This window comes from Oncorhynchus nerka, linkage group LG14, assembly GCF_034236695.1.
Source record: "Oncorhynchus nerka isolate Pitt River linkage group LG14, Oner_Uvic_2.0, whole genome shotgun sequence".
Taxonomy (NCBI): Eukaryota; Metazoa; Chordata; class Actinopteri; order Salmoniformes; family Salmonidae; genus Oncorhynchus; species Oncorhynchus nerka.
The window spans coordinates 44470270-44496031 of NC_088409.1; the positions used below are offsets into that span (position 1 = coordinate 44470270).

At 50.2% G+C, this 25762-nt stretch overlaps 1 protein-coding gene across 1 annotated transcript in view; it reads left to right on the plus strand.

Annotated features, from left to right (window-relative positions):
- LOC115141201 (sodium/hydrogen exchanger 1-like) overlaps nucleotides 1-11966 on the plus strand; it is a 45726-nt gene extending 33760 nt beyond the window's left edge. Inside the window, exons 6-12 of the mRNA XM_029679929.2 lie at nucleotides 3562-3651; nucleotides 5491-5561; nucleotides 6458-6634; nucleotides 6929-7052; nucleotides 7627-7728; nucleotides 8829-8910; nucleotides 10097-11966. Coding sequence (XP_029535789.2) covers nucleotides 3562-3651; nucleotides 5491-5561; nucleotides 6458-6634; nucleotides 6929-7052; nucleotides 7627-7728; nucleotides 8829-8910; nucleotides 10097-10509 — 1059 coding nt within the window. The 3' untranslated portion in view covers nucleotides 10510-11966. The remainder of the gene's footprint in view (nucleotides 1-3561; nucleotides 3652-5490; nucleotides 5562-6457; nucleotides 6635-6928; nucleotides 7053-7626; nucleotides 7729-8828; nucleotides 8911-10096) is intronic.
- The last annotated feature ends 13796 nt before the right edge of the window (nucleotides 11967-25762 follow it).

A 25762-nucleotide genomic window follows, 5' to 3' on the forward strand; every position in this document is an offset into this window, starting at 1 on the left:
ATGTCCTCAGTAAATGACTTCAGTGCTGGCAGTCTGGGATATTCTTAGCTGTAGACTAGGTGGGGGTTTCACCTGCAGTGGTGCGATTGCTGCAGTAGGAAGGTGTGTTGTGAGTGGTGTTAGAATGTGTAAGTGTATGCATGTGTGTGTTTGGAGTGTGTGCGTGCTAGCTAGTGTCCATAGGTTTTTCTATGCATGTGTTTGGATTGGGTGTGTGCGCGCATGGTGCTGGCAGGGGTATTATTTAAGGGCCAGAATCTGTTGTCATTCACTCAGGGTCTAATAGTTAACCAGATAACGTATCGTTCTCTCTCATAAGGAGATTAAGTCTAAAGCCTACAGACACACACACACACACAGGAACGGACACACACACACACAGGAACGGACACACACACACAGGAACGGACAGACACAGGAACGGACAGACACACACACACACACACACACACACACAGACTGGAACGGGGAGACACACACACACACACACACAGACTGGAACGGGGAGACACACACACACAGACTGGAATGGGGAGACACACACACAGACTGGAACGGGGAGACACACACACAGACTGGAACGGGGAGACACACACACAGACTGGAACGGGGAGACACACACACAGACTGGAACGGGGAGACACACACACAGACTGGAACGGGGAGACACACACACAGACTGGAACGGGGAGACACACACACAGACTGGAACGGGGAGACACACACACAGACTGGAACGGGCAGACACACACACACACTGGAACGGGGAGACACACACACACACTGGAACGGGGAGACACACACACACTGGAACGGGGAGACACACACACACACTGGAACGGGAGACACACACACACACACACACACACACACTGGAACGGGGAGACACACACACACACACACACACTGGAACGGGGAGACACACACACACACACACTGGAACGGGGACACACACACACACTGGAACGGGGAGACACACACACACACACTGGAACGGGGAGACACACACACACACACTGGAACGGGGAGACACACACACACACACACACACACACACACTGGAACGGACACACGCACACACACGCTGGAACGGAGACACACACACACACACACACACACTGGAACGGACACACACACACACACTGGAACGGACACACACACACACACTGGAAAGGACAGACACACACACACACACACTGGAAAGGACAGACACACACACACACACACACACACACACACACACACTGGAAAGGACAGACACACACACACACTGGAAAGGACAGACACATACACACACACACACTGGAAAGGACAGACACACACACACTGGAAAGGACAGACACACACACACACACACACACACACACACACACTGGAAAGGACAGACACACACACTGGAAAGGACAGACACACACACACACACACACACTGGAAAGGACAGACACACACACACACACAAACACTGGAAAGGACAGACACACACACACACACAAACACTGGAACGGACAGACACACACACACACACACACACACAAACACTGGAACGGACAGACACACACACACACACACACACACACAAACACTGGAACGGACAGACACACACACACTGGGACAGACACACACACTGGAGCGGACACACACACACTGGAACGGACAGACACACACACACACACTGGAACGGACAGACACACACACAAACACTGGAACGGACAGACACACACACACTGGGACAGACACACACACACACACACACACTGGAACGGACAGACACACACACACACACACACTGGAACGGACAGACACACACACACACACTGGAACGGACAGACACACACACACACACACACACACTGGAACGGACAGACACACACACACACACACTGGAACGGACAGACACACACACACACACACTGGAACGGACAGACACACACACTGAAACAGACACACACACACTGGAACGGGGAGACACACACACACACACTGGAACGGACAGACACACACACACACTGGAACACACACACACACACACACACTGGAACAGACAGACACACACACACACACACACTGGAACAGACACACACACACTGGAACGGGGAGACACACACACACACACTGGAACGGACAGAAACACACACACACTGGAACGGACAGACACACACACTGGAACGGACAGACACACACACTGGAGCGGACAGACACACACACTGGAGCGGACAGACACACACACTGGAGCGGACAGACACACACACACCGGAGCGGACAGACACACACACACACACTGGATCGGACAGACAGACACACACACACTGGAACGAACAGACACACACACACACACACACACTGGAACAGACACACACACACACACACACTGGAACAGACACAGACACACACGGGAGACACACACACACACACTGGAACGAACAGACACACACACACACACCGGAGCGGACAGACACACACACACACTGGATCGGACAGACAGACACACACACACTGGAGCGGACAGACACACACACTGGAACGAACAGACACACACACACACACACACACTGGAACGAACAGACACACACACACTGGAACGAACAGACACACACACACACACACACACTGGAATGGACAGACAGACAGACACACACACACACACACTGGAACGGACAGACACACACACACACACTGGAACGGACAGACACACACACACACTGGAATGGGACAGACAGACACATACACACACTGGAACAAACAGACACACACACACACTGGAACGGACAGACACACACACACACACTGGAATGGACAGACAGACAGACACATACACACACTGGAACAAACAGACACACACACACACACACACACACTGGAACGGACAGACACACACACACACACACACTGGAACGGACAGACACACACACACTGGAACGGATGGACAGACACACACACACACACACACACACACACACACTGGAACTGACAGACACACACACACACACACACACACACTGGAACTGACACACACACACACACTTGGAACAAACAGACACACACATACTGGAACAGGATACAAGAGATTGCTTGAACCAGTATGCCAAGTGGTATATTAACCAGCACTGATAATACCGTTTCCCAGCACGTCTCATTTAAATGCAAATGTCACTTGACTGCTAAATTGTTTGAGAGGACATTGGATCCATTTCAGCATTTTTTTTCTACCTGAGCTGCTGCATCGATCCAAGAGGAAAGGTTTTTTAGCAACTCCTGACAAACTATAAGAGAAAAAAGGCTTGGGGCGACCTGACGTGTGTGGTGTGTGTGTGCGCGGCATGTTTTGGTACAACCTAATCAATATGCAAATCGCCTCATAGTGTGAATGTGTGCATCTGCCCGTAGCCAGTGCTTCTCTGTGCAGTGACTGAGGAAACGAACATGCACACGAATGAAAGGTATTGAAATGGACATCTACAGGCTTCTCTCGGGTCGCTGGTGTCGCGTAGTATTTAAAGATGGACATTTATCACTTGTTCTTTTGGATCTCAAATGGTACCTTTCTTCTCCTCCCCTTCTCAGGGCATGACTATCAAACCCCTGGTGGACCTGTTGGCCGTGAAGAAGAAGCAGGAGGCCAAGCGCTCCATCAATGAGGAGATCCACACCCAGGTAACCTTTTAACCACCATCAACCCCCTCACATCCTGGCCTCTCCTTCTCTATCCCCTCCTCTGTAGCTGGACCACCCATCAGACAAGTTAATTTCCCGCTGGGGATATACGAGCTCTGGGCCCGTATTCGTAAAGCGTCTCATGGTAAGAGTGCTGATATTTTATGATCTAAATGGCAAAACTGATCCTAGATCTGCACTGCTACTCTGAGACACTTTATAAATACAGGCCCAACAGGCCCTGGTCAGTTTATGTAATTCGCAGCACAAGAGCAAGAAACTCACTGAAGCTACACTGCAAGGCTGTCCTTGTCACCGTAATTATCGAGCCAGCTTTCTGTTTTTAAAATGGGCTATTGCATTAATGGCTGTGGTTAAATGAACTATTTGGTTATTTCAATCTGCGGGATGTCCATTTTGACTTGCAGTATCTGTCCAGACCACAGTACTGTCATTACATGTTGAGTGCCAAATATTGCTCTGCCCTTCCCCCGTACTGGCCATTAATGGAATTATCTTCTGCTAATGTATTTTGTCTTGCTGACATTGCCTTGCTGAGGTTTTAATATTGGAAAGCAGCATTCCCCTGTTTCCTCTTAACTCGGACTAATTAAACTTCCTGCATTGTTCCATGGCTCCCAATGGACCATCCTCTCATTCTCCACTGTCTCCCGACTCATCCACCCTGGTTGCCAGATTGGCAAGTAAAATCCCCCTGCTTTAGGCCTGGCTTCCTCTGATGCTACTGGTCATTCTCTCTGCCCTTGAGTGACCACTGAGCAGCACGGCACACCGTCTCTCGGTAGTTATTGTTGCTAATAATAGCCACAGAATAATGTCACGACACACACACACACACAGTGTCTCTCTACGGGGCTCTGTTGGCTCTCTGGTGCACCGAGGAGCGATGAGTCACCGGCGCTCTAGGCTAGACGCCCCGGTTACCAGCTTATAGCATCTTCCCCACTGTAAATGGCAGTGATGTAAAGTCAACCGAGCCGTTTTAGGACTCCTGGAATGCACCAGGAGTGGAGGAGGGCATCTTAGAGCCAGGTAGAGTCCCTCATGGTTTTAGTGTCAGCACCATTAGGTTTGTGGTCTCACAAATTGGTCAGTAGGTTGTTCGATGAATGGATATTTGAGGCTGCAGTTGTTTTACTCAAGAATCTCTTGACTAATTGGCACCTGGGGCTGACCCTGACCTATTGTGTGTCACCTTGCCTGAGGCTTTCATTATAAAGTACTATTGCGAGAAATGGGAACGTTTTCTTCGACCAGTGATAGAACTGATGCAGAAACTACTGTCAAGAAAATCCCTTCGCTGCCCAAGAATATTGCTATGCGTGTCGATTTCGATGCAAATTTCAAATAAATTCAGTGGCACGACCAAAACTGCTTGTTCCCATAGCAACTCCGCATGTCAAACTGTCCCTGTGCAGAACTGTCACAGCGGTGGCCATAATCAAAATACAGGAACAGAATTGACCACCGTCCGAACGTCATCTGCCAGTGCCTATTTCTCTGCTTCAATCTGTGAGTGTGATGGACATCATCTAGGCCTAATGCTCTCTCTATTGGCCAGATTGTGGCTAATTCCTGTTGCAAGTGGGAGAATCTCCATGGAGAAAAGGCTATTTAGGGGAAAATCCCAAAAATGACTAAATGGTGGCCTGTGTGATGGGAAAATACACCTCTCTGTACTATTTACATGTAATAGAGACAGGATAAAGTAGTAACAGATTAGGCTTGGTTACACTTTAAAGCATTTCAAATATCTGTCCCTCTTGTTGGTTAGCGTAGATACAATATTTAGACGTAAGCGTTGTTTTGTCCCCCTAGTTCCTGGACCACCTGCTGACTGGCATTGAGGACATCTGTGGACACTACGGCCATCACCACTGGAAAGACAAGTAGGTAGCAAAGGAAGGACTAAAGGGTCACGGTGACGAGCGCTGTATATTTTATTTTCAGGGTATAAAAACATTTGATTACCTCTTCAAGTTAAGACCCTTAACGTGACACCTTTCCACTACACAGTCCAGGCATCTCGGCTTGTTGCCGATTTTTCCTTCGGTTTGACTTGTGTTTTAACAGGGTTAACAAAGATCCTAAGGCTGACTCCGTAAACGTGGCGGTGACGCTGCGATCCCTCGGGTGCTGGCAGTGACAGCTAAGCACCTTAAGTGGATTATCTTTCCAGAACAGATGGCTTTGTCCTTCAATGAAACCTTACCGAATCCAAGAATGTGATGGCAATCGTATAGCATCGCCATTCCTAACCGAGTGAACCTGAATCGTTTTGTGCATTTCCCTTCCCTATGCAGTATTTACCCACAACAGTATGGTGTTTGAACAGCCCTTGGGTATTGTATGTGGCAGCTATTCTCTCAAGAGAACCATGTATAAGATTTGCTCAGACGTCTCTGTATGCCCGTTTATCACCCGGCTGTTGTCATATAGTTCAGATTCCGTTCCGGACAGACTTTAGAGCGTGGCGAGAACACGACGTCTAACTAGATCGATCTCTCCGGTGTAGAGTCCCTCCTTTTTAGAGCGTTATGATGAAAACACTGGGCTCATCCTATAGCGGTCCGTTTTCACAGTGTGTGTCCCTGCCAGTGGCAACACGGTTTCCTAGTGTTTGTGTGTGTGTGTTCTACTCATATTCAAGAGCTTTTCATCAATGAACCTTTATAAGGTTTTAATGAGGCTGGTTATGGCTGTGTACTATGGAGGGAACAAGACATGGAGGCAATTGGATAAAAGGACTCGAAGGTTGACTTGTTTTCTCGTCTCTCCCCTTCAGGCTAAACCGCTTCAACAAGAAGTACATAAAGAAGTGCCTGATAGCGGGCGAGCGCTACAAGGAGCCGCAGCTCATCGCCTTCTACCACAAGATGGAGTTCAAGCAGGCCATCGAGCTGGTGGAGAGCGGCGGGGGCGTCAAGCTGCCCTCCGCCGTGCCCTCGCAGGTCTCCATGCAGTGAGTGCTCCGCCCTCGTTCCTCCTCCAGCTCCTTTTTAAGCTCACCAGCGCTACACTTAATAGCCATTTCCACATTGTCTGCGAGCGCCAGAGGTTTGAAAGTCAAGAGGCTGAACGATAAATTACTTCCTGTAAATAACTGGTATGGGAGAATGTGCCTGACTATTTCTCGTGGATGTTACAGGAAGTAATTGCCAAGTGAGTTAGAGCTTGGTAATGGCCAACAGCAACCATAGTTATCCATAGAGCCGCAGTCAATGTGTCTCTTGTTTTTCTCCATCCTCTCTCCCAGGAACATCCAGCCCAAGAAGCTGCCGCCCCCTGTAGCAGAGCGGGCCCTGCCTCAGTTCACCAAGGGCCGTGAGGAGGAGATCAGGAAGATCCTCAGAAGTAACCTGCAGAAGACCCGCCAGAGGGTGAGCGCTGATCCAGGATCAGATTTACCCTCTTGCGGGATAAGGGGTAGCATTGACATCTGAGGGGTAACATTAGGAGGGCAACTGCAAAGCTGATCTCAGATCAATTTTTTTTTTTGGGGGGGTGGTATGCTCTCGGCTAGTAATGTAGGAATTCAGATGCTCACTCTGTTTGCAAAGAGAAGACAATTTGCCAATTTAGCAGAACCTTTTATCCATAGCGACTTAGTCATGCTTGCTTACATTTTACATACATTGCTTTGTTTGTCATGTCCTCATTAGTATTGTCAAACGTAACATCTCTTAAGATATTATAGTACTGAAGTAGTCGTGAGCCTGTATCGTTATGAATACAAGTGTGCATTGTTGCGGTGTGGTCCTCGACGAGACCTCCCTGTCCCGTGGTGTGAGTTGAATGAATGTGCTTTGTCTCTCCTTCCTCCCAGCTGCGCTCCTATAACAGATCCACTCTGGTGCCTGGAAAGTGTATTATCATTATTATTATGTGGTCCTAGCTCAATAGCATTCCTGTCCCATAGTGTGAGTTGAGTGTGTGTGTTGTCTCTCCCTCCAGCTGCGCTCCTACAACAGACACACTCTGGTGGCCGATCCCTTCGAGGACGGATGGAACGACTTCCTCCTGAAGAAGCAGAGGTTGATCGAGCTAGAGAAGAAGGTAAGACCAGCAGACTCTCCTAGCCTGGTTAAACCAGATTGAACGCTGCGTTCACCATTGTTGTGCTCACTTAGTCTGGAATTCTACCAATTCAATAGAACTATATTTATCACCTCATGGGCAAACGATACATAAAATAGACTGATACATGCAATCCTCCCAAAAGTTACTGGTCCAAACAGCCTACTCTCTGAAAGAGGGTGGATTAAGGATGGAAGCCCACGTGGCCAAACGCTGCTCTTTTGATCTGGTCAAAACATCTGTTCTTCTGGGTGAAACGATGAAATGTGGCAAAATCAGTTTTGGAAGCCATGCTTTTAAGACTCCCCCAGACATAGAGAGAACTTCAACAGACAACCAGACACAAAGTTCTTTCACTACTCGCAGTAGTCAACTTTCTTTCTTTCTTCACATTAATTTAGCCTAACTCTGATGGATTTAGTCAGTGTCCCACCCCCTCCATTCAATTAATTTGCCTGACACAATCAGTTCCGGATTCATTTATGCAGCCTTGTGGCCCGACGGCCAACTTGCAATGAATCAGTCTCTAATTATGTAATGAAAATGGAAGTAACATCTTGATTAAATAGAACTGATTTTTAAAAAGGACACTGTAGACTGAGGACTCTGCTGATCCCAGCAGAATGGTTTTATTTAGGAAATTAAGTAACATTTTGATTGAATAGAACTTTTTAAAGGGCACCGTAGAGTTGAGGAAAACGCTGATCCCGACAGACCGGTAGACACGATTTAGTGACCTGTCAAACTTTTAATGGCACTTTTGTCTTCAGGATGTGTCTTGGTTGGGCTTTATGATATTGTCAGTCATATTGTGTTGTATTGATTTGGTGTCGGCCTATCTAGTGTTTGGATGTATTGCTGTAATGCATTTCTTTCTGTATAGTTGACCTCACTAAAATAATTTCCATTCAAATGGACAACGTATCCTATTGTAAGTAATATGGCTGTATGGCGCTATGCTTTAATCTAAAGTGACTGGCAGTCGCCGACATACAGTATCCACTACGTGTGTCTGATGTGGGAGTCGAACCCACAACCCTTGTATATTGAAACGGATGCTTGTGTGTGCCTGTGAACAGATGACAGAGATGAGTAACTACCTCACAGTCCCTGGCGCAATTCCTGACTCCCCCACCATGTGCAGAGCCAGACTGGCCTCGGGTGAGTCCATCCTACACCCACATCACACTCTGATGCTCCCCTCTTACACTATTTTGCCAACCCTCTACCGTTACTGGTCTGGCGCTGATATTTCTATTCAAATGGTCCTTTCCAGCATGGTTCCAGCAACTATGGTGGATGTGTAACCAGGTTAGCGTGGCTTGGCTTAGTAGTGTGAATCAACAGTTGTTGCAAGGTTCCTTTTGAAGCAACAGGAAAGATGATGGAAGCAAACTTGTTCCGTCGTAGACCTTTTGGGCACCTTTGCACTTTATCACTTGAAAAATATATTTTGATGTCGTTTTGAGTCGAAAGGAACCCGTTTACTTCACACGTAGTATACTTAGTTTGGCAAGATTGTACAGTTTGTAATGTTTAAGGGCTGTCAACGACGCTATCTGCAGAATGCACTATTATATTACGCTGTTATACAGTAGGCTACTCCACCTTTTTATGGTATTTGGACTGGAAATATGTTTGCATGTGTAAGTTGGCATGTAAAGCAGCATTGCGCTTGGTTTCATTGTAGGCAGTGGTTTGAAAGCTGAGAAGGGAGGGGCCAAAGTAATTCCAGGTATGTAGTACAGTCCTAGTGAGTGTAGAAGGCGATGGGCTGTGGCGACCAATGGCCTCGGCTACAATCTTACTGTATATGCATGTAAATGTTGCTCGCTTCCATTTGTCAATGCGATACCCATGATTCTAGCATATATTTGATTGACATAGGATCAGGTTACGGCATGATGCAGTGCCACAGTTGTGGTGTAATTGTCTGTTCATGATTGTGCATAAAAAATAATAATAATGTGAGTCTTTTTGTGAATGTGTATTGTATGTCTATTTTTGTTCGGGGAACAGTTGAAGTATTTGTTCTAGTCAGGGTTGGCCAACCCTAGTCGTAGAGAGGCACAGTGTGTGAGCCTGCTGTTCTAGCCCAGCTCAACACTAGCACACCTGTTTCGACTAAACAAGCCATGCCATGACGCGGTGGAACGTTCAGAAATTCAAGGTATTACATGGAACAAACATACACTTAACGTGTAGAATGGGAATGAAGTAAGCTCTATTCGTGACATTTCTATCTGCGACATTACACAACGTTTGCCTCAATGTGCGCTCGGGTTGGCCTCCCCTGTTTTGGAGAAATGTACCGTGCGCTAACCCTTTCCTTGCCTGCCCCGTGCAGACCCCAACGCCTTCTACAACATCAAGGCGTCTTCAGACGGCGTCCCCACCATCCAGGTGGACCTGGCCTCCCCCCAGTCCCCGGACTCTGTCAACACGCTGAATGAGTTCTCCAAGGAGGGTGCCACGGGCCAGGGCCTGGGTCAGAGGGAGGGTGCCACGGGCCAGGGCCTGGGTCAGAGGGAGGGTGCCACGGGCCAGGGCCTGGGTCAGAGGGAGGGTACCACGGGCCTGGGCCTGGGTCAGAGGAAGGGGGCTGACCGGGATGAGGATCAAGGCCTGATGATGAAGCCGGCCGGGAAAGGGGAGAAGGGAGAGGAAGAGGGGGGCAACAAGAACCCAGGGCTGATGAGGTGTCTGAGTGACCCGGGACCCAGTAATGAGGACGAGGAGGATGAACCATTCCTTCCCTAAAAAACAACAACTAACTCCTCCCATTGTGAGGAATAGGGAGGGGCCTGGTTGTAGCGGCTCCTCCCCATGAGCGGGGCACTACAGGGGAAAGGTCCACCTCCTCTCACTCCACCACCACCTCATTTGAGTTTGCTATCCCATTGGTTGAGGAACAAATAAAGCCAAAGCTGTTAAGAAAGGACTTGGGACATTTATGAACCAAAAGAGAAAAGGATACTACATAGCCATCTTTTTTCAATAGTTGTCATTGCTCTTTTTTCGTTGTTTAAGTGATAGGAAGGCAGTCACCATCTTGGGCTTGGTGGGAATTATCCTGAGAGACAGGGGAACATAATTATGCGTTACCAAAGGGTTGGACTGGTTTAGTCACAGACGATGTTCCACATTTTGTCTTCATAACGTTTACGATCGGTCTTCTACTTTCAAGAAAAGTTGGCCTCATTTTTTTTTGTCAGACAGAGTAAACCCCTTTTCAACTAGGTGCATTGTATCACACAATTAACCTCCTTTAACTGCATGTTTTTAATTTCAGGGTTGATATGAGGCTGTTGTTTATGTGGTTGTCTTTTGTCATCGTTTGTCCTTCAGTTGGTCAGGGTTCTACGTGGTGTACTCGGTGCTGTACACTGGATGTACTTCACACTGGATGTAATGTTTTCACTGTGCTAAACTCGACAGACCACTTTCTTCACCACCTCGCCTATGGAGACCCTAAGTCTAAGGAATGTGTCAATCGCCACACTTGGAAATGTTGCATCGCCGTTTAAAGCGTCGCCTCTCTATTTTAATCGAACATACAAAATCGGCAGCATCGCTGAGATGTGTATGCTGTGCAGTAGAAGATCATTTACATACAAGAAGGATTGTGATGCAACACCAAGAGATTTGTTGATCTTGAATGGACTTCACTCCCCTATATAAGCCCATCCCTAAAATCACACCAAATACTGTTATACTCCTGACAGCCAGCCAAAAAAACTGTTTTGAGTTCAAATAATTTACAAAGACAAATTTGTATGTGCACTGTAGTGGACATAAAGAAAAAGTTGATAGTAAATATGAAAAATGTATATTACAGTTAATGGGTACAGTAGGTAAACATAGTTGTCACATCCTGATGTCTACTACAGAGGGCATTTATAAACACTCTTATTTAGCTCGTATTGAATTTGGAAAAAAATGGTTACACTACTCTGAAAACCATCCACATTCTTTCTAAGATATTTACTAGAAGGAATTTCAATTCAAACTCACAAAAATGACAATTACACAAATACATACACTTACCTTCCTACCACAGCATATGCTAATTGTGTTGGTAGCCATTTTGAAAATCCAGGAAGAGAACGTTATCAAGGCCACACCCCCACTCATGTGATATCATTGGATAAACCCAGAATGTCCTACAACAGGACTTAACACAGTGGCATGTCAAAGAGAGTGGACAAAAATGAATTGTTGGGAGGATATGAGGATATGTTACAAGTTCCCTTTAAGAAAAGGCTCTAGTATGGGCCATTTCAGAACCATTTTGTGGCGTTTTCTCCATATTCTCTTGTCGGTAGTCGCATTTTACAATTCATGTTGCATCTTATGACTCTGATCTATTCTCTCTTTGCACCTTATTCACATCAAGTATTTTTGACATTTTTAAAAGACCCCGTTGCCGGTTTAACGTTCCTCATTTGGTTTTTAGCGCTCCCCTTTTGAAAATGTAGTGTTCCATAGCCATTTTGGAGTTTTAGGCATCACTGTGAAGGATATGAGGTGTGGGTGGACTGAACAGATATTTTGTCGTCTAACCACCTCAATGGCCCAGAATATATATTTACGCGTCCACCATCACAGGTATGTTGACTTTTTCAATCCACAACAGACACAATCATGACACGCAGGTTAAAATATCAAAACCAACGATGTTAATTTGGGGCAGGTCGAAACACACATTAAAAATTCATAGACATTTAACCAGCTAGCTAGTTTATCCTAGGAGATGGACATCGGGTTGTTATTATACCTGACATGCATACGGTCCGATTATTAGCTGGTTCATGGTAGAATTTTTGACCCGGAGTCAAAATCGTGCTTCTCTACTCCGATTAATCCACAGTTAAAAAGGGAAACCTAGTTAGTTTTTCAGTTCATTATCTCTAGTTAATCTCAACTCGTTTAGTCTTTCAAGCGTTCGCGTGGGTTTGTATCTTTCTGATATCCAATAAGGAGGGGACTTGCAGTGCGACCAATGGAGCCAAGTTCCATTTTAAGCGCTTGGCTACGCAGACGCTTGGTCACATACGCGAGCACCGAATGCACGATGAGGTTTGCATGTTATTTAAAATGCTGGCCTGGAGATACAGGCATGGGCAGAAGTAGCAGTTCAATGCAGTATATAGGTGTGAAATGTGTATAGCGATATATTGATTATAACCATTTAATTGAACGATGCCCCTTTAAAGCATATGCCATGATGTGATCTTGTCAATGCAAACGAAGAGGTCATCACGGGCTAGCTAGTTGTAAGCAAATTCACATCTGAACGCAAGAGCCAACACCTATTCTGCTCGCACAACAGCGTAAGGCTAATCTAGGGTTTGTATAAAACTATGAAAACCTTGTCATGTACAGTATATGGTTGTATAGGTATTATGTATACAGTGCATTGCTTCTCTTTTCTACACCAAGCCTTAGGATCAATAGGAATAATTAATTTGATTTGAAAAGGCTGTTAGCTATATTGTCAATGTGATTACTGTTGTTCATCGATCTGAACATCTCAACGGGACATTCAACCACTTTTAGGTGCAAAGTAAATTGCACCTAACATTGATTCAATAGCGTAGCAACCCCTCATCCCACCTACTGTATAACCATCTTAGATTTGTAACATGAGTGACAACTTTAGCTGGAGTCTGTAACTGTCTCAACTAGAGAAGCCTAAGATGTCCAAGACCGTGGCCTAGTTTGCTGGCTGTCACCTTGGTGTTAGAATGACCCTTGTCCCTCTCTGACCTCTGTGCTATCACTTTATGCCAAGAGAGTAAGAGAGGGGTCTCCTTACAGCTTAGGAGAGAGAGAGGTCTCCTTACAGTTTAGGGGAGGAGAGCGAGGTCTCCTTACAGCTTAGAGGAGGAGGGAGGAGAGAGCGAGAGGTCTCCATACAGCTTAGAGGAGCGAGAGGTCTCCATACAGCTTAGAGGAGAGAGAGGTCTCCATACAGCTTAGAGGAGAGAGAGGTCTCCATACAGCTTAGAGGAGAGAGAGGTCTCCATACAGCTTAGAGGAGAGAGAGGTCTCCATACAGCTTAGAGGAGAGAGAGGTCTCCATACAGCTTAGAGGAGAGAGAGGTCCCCATACAGCTTAGAGGAGAGAGAGTCCCCATACAGCTTAGAGGAGAGAGAGGTCTCCATACAGCTTAGAGGAGAGAGAGAGTCCCCATACAGCTTAGAGGAGAGAGAGAGAGTCTCCATACAGCTTAGAGGAGAGAGAGAGAGTCTCCATACATCTTAGAGGAGAGAGAGAGAGTCTCCATACATCTTAGAGGAGAGAGAGGTCTCCATACAGCTTAGAGGAGAGAGAGGCCCCATACAGCTTAGAGGAGAGAGAGGCACCATACAGCTTAGAGGAGTGAGGCCCCATACAGCTTAGAGGAGAGAGGCCCCATACAGCTTAGAGGAGAGAGAGTCTCCATACAGCTTAGAGGAGAGAGAGAGAGTCTCCATACAGCTTAGAGGAGAGAGAGAGGTCTCTTTACAGCTCAGGGGAGGAGAGCGAGAGGTCTCTTTACAGCTCAGGGGAGGAGAGCGAGAGGTCTCTTTACAGCTCAGGGGAGGAGAGAGAGAGGTCTCCTTACAGCTTAGAGGAGGAGGGAGGAGAGAGGGGTCTCTTTACAGCTCGGGAGGAGGAGGAGGGAGAGAGAGAGGCCTCCTTACAGCTTAGTGGAGAGAGAGCGAGAGGTCTCCTTACAGCTTAGAGGAGGAGGGAGGAGAGAGAGAGAGGTCTCCTTACAGCTTAGAGGAGAGAGAGAGGTCTCCTTACAGCTTAGAGGAGGAGAGAGGGGTCTCTTTACAGCTCAGGGGAGGAGGAGGGAGAGAGAGAGGTCTCCATACAGCTTAGAGGAGGATGGAGGAGAGAGAGAGGTCTCCATACAGCTTAGAGGAGGAGGGAGGAGAGGTCTCCATACAGCTTAGAGGAGGGAGGAGAGAGAAAGGTCTCCTTACAGCTTAGAGGAGAGAGAAAGGTCTCCTTACAGCTTAGAGGAGAGAGAAAGGTCTCCTTACAGCTTAGAGGAGGAGGGAGGAGAGAGGGGTCTCTTTACAGCTTAGAGGAGGAGGGAGAGAGAGAGGTCTCCTTACAGCTTAGAGGAGGAGGGAGAGAGAGAGGTCTCCTTACAGCTTAGAGGAGGAGGGAGAGAGGTCTCCTCACAGCTTAGAGGAGGAGGGAGAGAGGTCTCCTTACAGCTTAGAGGAGGAGGGAGAGAGGTCTCCTTACAGCTTAGAGGAGGAGGGAGAGAGGTCTCCTTACAGCTTAGAGGAGGAGGGAGAGAGGTCTCCTTACAGCTTAGAGGAGAGAGAGAGGTCTCCTTACAGCTTAGAGGAGAGAGAGAGGTCTCCTTACAGCTTAGAGGAGAGAGAGAGGTCTCCTTACAGCTTAGAGGAGAGAGAGAGGTCTCCTTACAGCTTAGAGGAGAGAGAGGTCTCCTTACAGCTTAGAGAGAGAGAGAGGTCTCCTTACAGCTTAGAGGAGAGAGAGAGGTCTCCTTACAGCTTAGAGGAGAGAGAGGTCTCCATACAGCTTAGAGGAGAGAGAGGTCTCCATACAGCTTAGAGGAGGGAGGAGAGAGAAAGGTCTCCTTACAGCTTAGAGGAGAGAGAAAGGTCTCCTTACAGCTTAGAGGAGGAGGGAGGAGAGAGGGGTCTCTTTATAGCTTAGAGGAGGAGGGAGAGAGAGAGGTCTCCTTACAGCTTAGAGGAGGAGGGAGAGAGAGAGGTCTCCTTACAGCTTAGAGGAGGAGGGAGAGAGAGAGGTCTCCTTACAGCTTAGAGGAGGAGGGAGAGAGGTCTCCTTACAGCTTAGAGGAGGAGGGAGAGAGGTCTCCTTACAGCTTAGAGGAGGAGGGAGAGAGGTCTCCTTACAGCTTAGAGGAGGAGGGAGAGAGGTCTCCTTACAGCTTAGAGGAGGAGGGAGAGAGGTCTCCTTACAGCTTAGAGGAGAGAGAGAGGTCTCCTTACAGCTTAGAGGAGAGAGAGAGGTCTCCTTACAGCTTAGAGGAGAGAGAGGTCTCCATACAGCTTAGAGGAGAGAGAGGTCTCCATACAGCTTAGAGGAGAGAGAGGTCTCCTTACAGCTTAGAGGAGAGAGAGGTCTCCATACAGCTTAGAGGAGAGAGAGGTCTCCATACAGCTTAGAGGAGAGAGAGGTCCCCATACAGCTTAGAGGAGAGAGAGTCCCCATACAGCTTAGAGGAGAGAGAGGTCTCCATACAGCTTAGAGGAGAGAGAGAGAGTCCCCATACAGCTTAGAGGAGAGAGAGAGAGTCTCCATACAGCTTAGAGGAGAGAGAGAGAGTCTCCATACATCTTAGAGGAGAGAGAGAGAGTCTCCATACATCTTAGAGGAGAGAGAGGTCTCCATACAGCTTAGAGGAGAGAGAGGCCCCATACAGCTTAGAGGAGAGAGAGGCACCATACAGCTTAGAGGAGTGAGGCCCCATACAGCTTAGAGGAGAGAGGCCCCATACAGCTTAGAGGAGAGAGAGTCTCCATACAGCTTAGAGGAGAGAGAGAGAGTCTCCATACAGCTTAGAGGAGAGAGAGAGGTCTCTTTACAGCTCAGGGGAGGAGAGCGAGAGGTCTCTTTACAGCTCAGGGGAGGAGAGCGAGAGGTCTCTTTACAGCTCAGGGGGAGAGAGAGAGGTCTCCTTACAGCTTAGAGGAGGAGGGAGGAGAGAGGGGTCTCTTTACAGCTCGGGAGGAGGAGGAGGGAGAGAGAGAGGCCTCCTTACAGCTTAGTGGAGAGAGAGCGAGAGGTCTCCTTACAGCTTAGAGGAGGAGGGAGGAGAGAGAGAGAGGTCTCCTTACAGCTTAGAGGAGAGAGAGAGGTCTCCTTACAGCTTAGAGGAGGAGAGAGGGGTCTCTTTACAGCTCAGGGGAGGAGGAGGGAGAGAGAGAGGTCTCCATACAGCTTAGAGGGGGAGGATGGAGGAGAGAGAGAGGTCTCCATACAGCTTAGAGGAGGAGGGAGAGAGAGGTCTCCATACAGCTTAGAGGAGGGAGGAGAGAGAAAGGTCTCCTTACAGCTTAGAGGAGAGAGAAAGGTCTCCTTACAGCTTAGAGGAGAGAGAAAGGTCTCCTTACAGCTTAGAGGAGGAGGGAGGAGAGAGGGGTCTCTTTACAGCTTAGAGGAGGAGGGAGAGAGAGAGGTCTCCTTACAGCTTAGAGGAGGAGGGAGAGAGAGAGGTCTCCTTACAGCTTAGAGGAGGAGGGAGAGAGGTCTCCTCACAGCTTAGAGGAGGAGGGAGAGAGGTCTCCTTACAGCTTAGAGGAGGAGGGAGAGAGGTCTCCTTACAGCTTAGAGGAGGAGGGAGAGAGGTCTCCTTACAGCTTAGAGGAGGAGGGAGAGAGGTCTCCTTACAGCTTAGAGGAGAGAGAGAGGTCTCCTTACAGCTTAGAGGAGAGAGAGAGGTCTCCTTACAGCTTAGAGGAGAGAGAGAGGTCTCCTTACAGCTTAGAGGAGAGAGAGAGGTCTCCTTACAGCTTAGAGGAGAGAGAGAGGTCTCCTTACAGCTTAGAGGAGAGAGAGAGGTCTCCTTACAGCTTAGAGGAGAGAGAGAGGTCTCCTTATAGCTTAGAGGAGAGAGAGGTCTCCATACAGCTTAGAGGAGAGAGAGGTCTCCATACAGCTTAGAGGAGGGAGGAGAGAGAAAGGTCTCCTTACAGCTTAGAGGAGAGAGAAAGGTCTCCTTACAGCTTAGAGGAGGAGGGAGGAGCTTAGAGGAGAGAGGGGTCTTAGAGGAGAGAGGGTCTCTTTATAGCTTAGAGGAGGAGGGAGAGAGAGAGGTCTCCTTACAGCTTAGAGGAGGAGGGAGAGAGAGAGGTCTCCTTACAGCTTAGAGGAGGAGGGAGAGAGAGAGGTCTCCTTACAGCTTAGAGGAGGAGGGAGAGAGAGAGGTCTCCTTACAGCTTAGAGGAGGAGGGAGAGAGGTCTCCTTACAGCTTAGAGGAGGAGGGAGAGAGGTCTCCTTACAGCTTAGAGGAGGAGGGAGAGAGGTCTCCTTACAGCTTAGAGGAGGAGGGAGAGAGGTCTCCTTACAGCTTAGAGGAGAGAGAGAGGTCTCCTTACAGCTTAGAGGAGAGAGAGGTCTCCTTACAGCTTAGAGGAGAGAGAGGTCTCCATACAGCTTAGAGGAGAGAGAGGTCTCCATACAGCTTAGAGGAGAGAGAGGTCTCCATACAGCTTAGAGGAGAGAGAGGTCTCCTTACAGCTTAGAGGAGAGAGAGGTCTCCATACAGCTTAGAGGAGAGAGAGGTCTCCATACAGCTTAGAGGAGAGAGAGAGGTCTCCATACAGCTTAGAGGAGAGAGAGAGGTCTCCTTACAGCTTAGAGGAGAGAGAGGTCTCCATACAGCTTAGAGGAGAGAGAGGTCTCCATACAGCTTAGAGGAGAGAGAGGTCTCCATACAGCTTAGAGAGAGAGAGGTCTCCATACAGCTTAGAGGGAGAGAGAGGTCTCCATACAGCTTAGAGGAGAGAGATGTCTCCATACAGCTTAGAGGAGAGAGAGGTCTCCATACAGCTTAGAGGAGAGAGAGGTCTCCATACAGCTTAGAGGAGAGAGAGGTCTCCATACAGCTTAGAGGAGAGAGAGGTCTCCATACAGCAGCTCCATACAGAGGAGAGAGAGGTCTCCATACAGCTTAGAGGAGAGAGAGGTCTCCATACAGCTTAGAGGAGAGAGAGGTCTCCATACAGCTTAGAGGAGAGAGAGGTCTCCATACAGCTTAGAGGAGAGAGAGGTCTCCATACAGCTTAGAGGAGAGAGAGGTCTCCATACAGCTTAGAGGAGAGAGAGGTCTCCATACAGCTTAGAGGAGAGAGAGTCCCCATACAGCTTAGAGGAGAGAGAGTCCCCATACAGCTTAGAGGAGAGAGAGTCCCCATACAGCTTAGAGGAGAGAGAGAGAGTCTCCATACAGCTTAGAGGAGAGAGAGAGAGTCTCCATACAGCTTAGAGGAGAGAGAGAGAGTCTCCATACAGCTTAGAGGAGAGAGAGAGAGTCTCCATACAGCTTAGAGGAGGAGGGAGGAGAGAGAGAGAGAGAGAGAGGTCTCTTTACAGCTCAGGGGAGGAGAGAGAGAGGTCTCTTTACAGCTCAGGGGAGGAGAGAGAGAGGTCTCTTTACAGCTCAGGGGAGGAGAGAGAGAGGTCTCTTTACAGCTCAGGGGAGGAGAGAGAGAGGTCTCTTTACAGCTCAGGGGAGGAGAGAGAGAGGTCTCCTTACAGCTTAGAGGAGAGAGAGATGTCTCCTTACAGCTTAGAGGAGGAGGGAGGAGAGAGGGGTCTCTTTACAGCTCAGAGGAGGAGGGAGAGAGAGAGGCCTCCTTACAGCTTAGTGGAGAGAGAGCGAGAGGTCTCCTTACAGCTTAGAGGAGGAGGGAGGAGAGAGAGAGAGGTCTCCTTACAGCTTAGAGGAGAGAGAGAGAGGTCTGCTTACAGCTTAGAGGAGGAGGGAGGAGAGAGGGGTCTCTTTACAGCTCAGGGGAGGAGAGAGAGAGGTCTCCTTACAGCTTAGAGGAGGAGGGAGGAGAGAGGGGTCTCTTTACAGCTCAGGGGAGGAGGAGGAGGGAGAGAGAGAGGCCTCCTTACAGCTTAGTGGAGAGAGAGCGAGAGGTCTCCTTACAGCTTAGAGGAGGAGGGAGGAGAGAGGGGTCTCTTTACAGCTCAGGGGAGGAGAGAGAGAGGTCTCCTTACAGCTTAGAGGAGGAGGGAGGAGAGAGGGGTCTCTTTACAGCTCAGGGGAGGAGGAGGAGGGAGAGAGAGAGGCCTCCTTACAGCTTAGAGGAGGAGGAGGGAGGAGAGAGAGAGGTCTCCATACAGCTTAGAGGACAGAGAGAGAGAGGTCTCCATACAGCTTAGAGGAGGGAGGAGAGAGAGAGGTCTCCATACAGCTTAGAGGAGAGAGCGAGAGAGAGAGGTCTCCTTACAGCTTAGAGGAGGAGGGAGGAGAGAGGGGTCTCTTTACAGCTTAGAGGAGGAGGGAGAGAGAGAGGTCTCCTTACAGCTTAGAGGAGGAGGGAGAGAGAGAGGTCTCCATACAGCTTAGAGGAGGAGGGAGGAGAGGTCTCCATACAGCTTAGAGGAGGGAGGAGAGAGAAAGGTCTCCTTACAGCTTAGAGGAGGAGGGAGGAGAGAGGGGTCTCTTTACAGCTTAGAGGAGGAGGGAGAGAGAGAGGTCTCCTTACAGCTTAGAGGAGGAGGGAGAGAGAGAGGTCTCCTTACAGCTTAGAGGAGGAGAGAGAGAGGTCTCCTTACAGCTTAGAGGAGGAGGGAGAGAGGTCTCCTTACAGCTTAGAGGAGAGAGAGAGGTCTCCTTACAGCTTAGAGGAGAGAGAGAGGTCTCCTTACAGCTTAGAGGAGGGAGGAGAGAGAGGTCTCCTTACAGCTTAGAGGAGGGAGGAGAGAGAGGTCTCCTTACAGCTTAGAGGAGGAGGGAGGAGAGAGAGGTCTCCTTACAGCTTAGAGGAGGAGAGAGAGGGGTCTCTTTACATCTCAGGGGAGGAGGAGGAGGGAGAGAGAGAGGCCTCCTTACAGCTTAGAGGAGGAGGAGGGAGGAGAGAGAAGTCTCCATACAGCTTAGAGGAGAGAGAGAGAGGTCTCCATACAGCTTAGAGGAGAGAGAGAGAGAGAGGTCTCCTTACAGCTTAGAGGAGGAGGGAGGAGAGAGGGGTCTCTTTACAGCTCAGGGGAGGAGAGAGGAGAGAGAAAGGTCTCCATAAATCTTAGAGGACGAGGAGGAGGGAGAGAGAGAGGTCTCCATACAGCTTAGAGGAGAAGGGAGGAAAGAGAGGTCTCCTTACAGCTTAGAGGAGGAGAGAGTGAGAGGTCTCCTTACAGCTTAGAGGAGGAGAGAGGAGAGAGAGCGGTCTCCTTACAGCTTCGAGGAGGAGGGAGGAGAGAGTGAGGGGTCTCCTTGCAGCTTAGAGGAGAAGGGAGGAAAGAGAGGTCTCCTTACAGCTTAGAGGAGGAGGGAGGAGAGAGAGGGGTCTCCTTGCAGCTTAGAGGAGGAGAGAGGAGAGAGAGCGGTCTCCTTACAGCTTCGAGGAGGAGGGAGGAGAGAGTGAGGGGTCTCCTTGCAGCTTAGAGGAGAAGGGAGGAAAGAGAGGTCTCCTTACAGCTTAGAGGAGGAGGGAGGAGAGAGAAAGGTCTCCTTACAGCTTAGAGGAGGAGGGAGGAGAGAGAGAGGCGTCTCCTTACAGCTTAGAGGAGGAGGGAGGAGAGAGAGAAAGGTCTCCTTACAGCTTAGAGGAGGAGGGAGGAGAGAGAGGGGTCTCCTTACAGCTTAGAGGAGGAGGGAGGAGAGAAAGGTCTCCTTACAGCTTAGAGGAGAGAGAGGGGTCTCCTTACAGCTCAGGGGAGGAGAGAGGAGAGAGAGAGAGGTCTCTTTACAGCTCAGGGGAGGAGAGCGGAGAGAGAGAGAGGTCTCTTTACAGCTCAGTGGAGGAGAGAGGAGAGAGAGAGGTCTCTTTACAGCTTAGAGGAGGAGGCAGGAGAGAGAGGGGTCTCCTTACAGCTTAGAGGAGGAGGGAGGAGAGAGCGAGGTCTCCTTACAGCTTAGAGGAGGGAGAGGGGTCTCCTTACAGCTCAGGAGAGAGAGAGAGGTCTCTTTACAGCTTAGAGGAGGAGGGAGGGGAGAGAGGGTCTCCTTACAGCTTAGAGGAGGAGGGAGGAGAGGGAGGGGTCTCCTTACAGCTTAGAGGAGGAGGGAGGAGAGAGAGAGAGAGGTCTCCTTACAGTTTAGGCGAGGAGGGAGGAGAGAGAGAGAGGTCTCCTTACAGCTTAGGGGAGGAGAGAGAGGGGTCTCCTTACAGCTTAGGCGAGGAGGGAGGAGAGAGAGAGGTCTCCTTACAGCTCAGGGAGGAGAGAGAGAGAGGTCTCCTTACAGCTTAGGCGAGGAGGAGAGAGAGAGGGGTCTCCTTACAGCTCAGGAGAGGAGAGAGAGGGGTCTCCTTACAGCTTAGGCGAGGAGGGAGGAGAGAGAGGGGTCTCCTTACAGCTGAGGCGAGGAGGGAGGAGAGAGAGGGGTCTCCTTACAGCTCAGGAGAGGAGAGAGAGTGGTCTCCTTACAGCTTAGGCGAGGAGGGAGGAGAGAGAGGGGTCTCCTTACAGCTTAGAGGAGGAGGGAGGAGAGAGAGAGGTCTCCTTACAGTTTAGGGGAGGAAAGAGGAGAGAGAGAGAGGGGTCTCCTTACAGCTTAGGCGAGGAGGGAGGAGAGAGAGGTCTCCTTACAGCTTAGGGGAGGAGAGAGAGGGGTCTCCTTACAGCTTAGGGGAGGAGAGAGGACAGAGAGAGGTCTCCTTACAGCTTAGGGGAGGAGAGAGAGGGGTCTCCTTACAGCTTAGAGGAGGAGGGAGGAGAGAGAGGGGTCTCCTTACAGCTCAGGAGAGGAGAGAGAGGGGTCTCCTTACAGCTTAGGCGAGGAGGGAGAGAGAGAGGGTCTCCTTACAGCTCAGGAGAGGGAGAGAGAGGGGTCTCCTTACAGCTTAGGGGAGGAGGAGAGGGGTCTCCTTACATCTTAGGCGAGGAGGGAGGAGAGAGAGGGGTCTCCTTACAGCTCAGGAGAGGAGAAAGGGGTCTCCTTACAGCTTAGGCGAGGAGGGAGGACAGAGAGAGGTCTCCTTACAGCATAGGGGAGGAGAGAGAGGATCTCCTTACAGCTTAGAGGAGGAGGGAGGAGAGAGAGGGGTCTCCTTACAGCTTAGGGGAGGAGAGAGAGGGGTCTCCTTACAGCTTAGGGGAGGAGGGAGGAGAGAGAGGGGTCTCCTTACAGCTTAGGGGAGGAGAGAGAGGGGTCTCCTTACAGCTTGGGCGAGGAGGGAGGAGAGAGAGGGGTCTCCTTACAGCTCAGGAGAGGAGAAAGGGTCTCCTTACAGCTTAGGTGAGGAGGGAGGAGAGAGAGGGGTCTCCTTACAGCGTAGGGGAGGAGAGAGAGGATCCTCTTACAGCTTAGGCGAGGAGGGAGGACAGAGAGCGGTCTCCTTACAGCGTAGGGGAGGAGAGAGAGGATCTCCTTACAGCTTAGAGGAGGAGGGAGGAGAGAGAGGGGTCTCCTTACAGCTTAGGGGAGGAGAGAGAGGGGTCTCCTTACAGCTTAGGCGAGGAGGGAGGAGAGAGAGGGGTCTCCTTACAGCTCAGGAGAGGAGAAAGGGGTCTCCTTACAGCTTAGGCGAGGAGGGAGGACAGAGAGAGGTCTCCTTACAGCATAGGGGAGGAGAGAGAGGATCTCCTTACAGCTTAGAGGAGGAGGGAGGAGAGAGAGGGGTCTCCTTACAGCTTAGGGGAGGAGAGAGAGGGGTCTCCTTACAGCTTAGGGGAGGAGAGAGAGGGGTCTCCTTACAGCTTAGGGGAGGAGGGAGGAGAGAGAGGGGTCTCCTTACAGCTTAGGGGAGGAGAGAGAGGGGTCTCCTTACAGCTTAGGCGAGGAGGAGGGAGAGAGGGGTCTCCTTACAGCTCAGGAGAGGAGAAAGGGTCTCCTTACAGCTTAGGCGAGGAGGGAGGACAGAGAGAGGTCTCCTTACAGCGTAGGGGAGGAGAGAGAGGATCTCCTTACAGCTTAGAGGAGGAGGGAGGAGAGAGAGGGGTCTCCTTACAGCTTAGGGGAGGAGAGAGAGGGGTCTCCTTACAGCTTAGGCGAGGAGGGAGGAGAGAGAGGGGTCTCCTTTACAGCTCAGGAGAGGAGAGAGAGGGTCTCCTTACAGCTCAGGAGAGGAGAGAGAGGTCTCCTTACAGCTCAGGAGAGGAGAGAGAGGGGTCTCCTTACAGCTCAGGAGAGGAGAGAGAGGGGTCTCCTTACAGCTCAGGAGAGGAGAGAGAGGTCTCCTTACAGCTCAGGAGAGGAGAGAGAGGGTTCTCCTTACAGCTCAGGAGAGGAGAGAGGGGTCTCCTTACAGCTCAGGAGAGGAGAGAGAGAGGTCTCCTTACAGCTCAGGAGAGGAGAGAGAGGGGTCTCCTTACAGCTCAGGAGAGGAGAGAGAGGGGTCTCCTTACAGCTCAGGAGAGGAGAGAGAGGGGTCTCCTTACAGCTTAGGAGAGGAGAGAGAGGGGTCTCCTTACAGCTTAGGGGAGGAGAGAGAGGGGTCTCCTTACAGCTTAGGCGAGGAGGGAGGAGAGAGAGGGGTCTCCTTACAGCTTAGAGGAGGAGAGAGGAGAGAGAGAGGTCTCCTTACAGCTTAGGGGAGGAGAGAGAGGGGTCTCCTTACAGCTTAGGGGAGGAGGGAGGAGAGAGGGGTCTCCTTACAGCTTAGAGGAGGAGAGAGGAGAGAGAGAGGTCTCCTTACAGCTTAGGGGAGGAGAGAGAGGGGGTCTCCTTACAGCTTAGGGGAGGAGGGAGGAGAGAGAGGGTCTCCTTACAGCTTAGAGGAGGAGGGAGGAGAGGGAGGGGTCTCCTTACAGCTTAGAGGAGGAGGGAGGAGAGAGAGAGAGAGGTCTCCTTACAGTTTAGGCGAGGAGGGAGGAGAGAGAGAGAGGTCTCCTTGCAGCTTAGAGGAGGAGAGAGAGGGGTCTCCTTACAGCTTAGGCGAGGAGGGAGGAGAGAGAGAGGTCTCCTTACAGCTTAGGGGAGGAGAGAGAGGGGTCTCCTTACAGCTTAGGCGAGGAGGGAGGAGAGAGAGAGGTCTCCTTACAGCTCAGGAGAGGAGAGAGAGAGAGGTCTCCTTACAGCTCAGGAGAGGAGAGAGAGAGGGGTCTCCTTACAGCTTAGGCGAGGAGGGAGGAGAGAGAGGGGTCTCCTTACAGCTCAGGAGAGGAGAGAGAGGGGTCTCCTTACAGCTCAGGAGAGGAGAGAGAGGTCTCCTTACAGCCCAGGAGAGGAGAGAGAGGGTTCTCCTTACAGCTCAGGAGAGGAGAGAGAGGGGTCTCCTTACAGCTCAGGAGAGGAGAGAGAGAGGTCTCCTTACAGCTCAGGAGAGGAGAGAGAGGGGTCTCCTTACAGCTCAGGAGAGGAGAGAGAGGTCTCCTTACAGCTCAGGAGAGGAGAGAGAGGGGTCTCCTTACAGCTTAGGAGAGGAGAGAGAGGGGTCTCCTTACAGCTTAGGGGAGGAGAGAGAGGGGTCTCCTTACAGCTTAGGCGAGGAGGGAGGAGAGAGAGGGGTCTCCTTACAGCTTAGAGGAGGAGAGAGGAGAGAGAGAGGTCTCCTTACAGCTTAGGGGAGGAGAGAGAGGGGTCTCCTTACAGCTGAGGAGAGAGAGAGGTCTCCTTACAGCTTAGGGGAGGAGAGAGAGGGGGTCTCCTTACAGCTTAGGGGAGGAGGGAGGAGAGAGAGGGTCTCCTTACAGCTTAGAGGAGGAGGGAGGAGAGGGAGGGGTCTCCTTACAGCTTAGAGGAGGAGGGAGGAGAGAGAGAGAGAGGTCTCCTTACAGTTTAGGCGAGGAGGGAGGAGAGAGAGAGAGGTCTCCTTGCAGCTTAGAGGAGGAGAGAGAGGGGTCTCCTTACAGCTTAGGCGAGGAGGGAGGAGAGAGAGAGGTCTCCTTACAGCTTAGGGGAGGAGAGAGAGGGGTCTCCTTACAGCTTAGGCGAGGAGGGAGGAGAGAGAGAGGTCTCCTTACAGCTCAGGAGAGAGAGAGAGGTCTCCTTACAGCTCAGGAGAGGAGAGAGAGAGGGGTCTCCTTACAGCTTAGGCGAGGAGGGAGGAGAGAGAGGGGTCTCCTTACAGCTCAGGAGAGGAGAGAGAGGATCTCCTTACAGCTTAGGCGAGGAGGGAGGAGAGAGAGGGGTCTCCTTACAGCTGAGGCGAGGAGGGAGGAGAGAGAGGGGTCTCCTTACAGCTCAGCTTACAGCTTAGGCGAGGAGGGAGGAGAGAGAGGGGTCTCCTTACAGCTTAGAGGAGGAGGGAGGAGAGAGAGAGGTCTCCTTACAGTTTAGGGGAGGAAAGAGGAGAGAGAGAGAGGGGTCTCCTTACAGCTTAGGCGAGGAGGGAGGAGAGAGAGGTCTCCTTACAGCTTAGGGGAGGAGAGAGAGGGGTCTCCTTACAGCTTAGGGG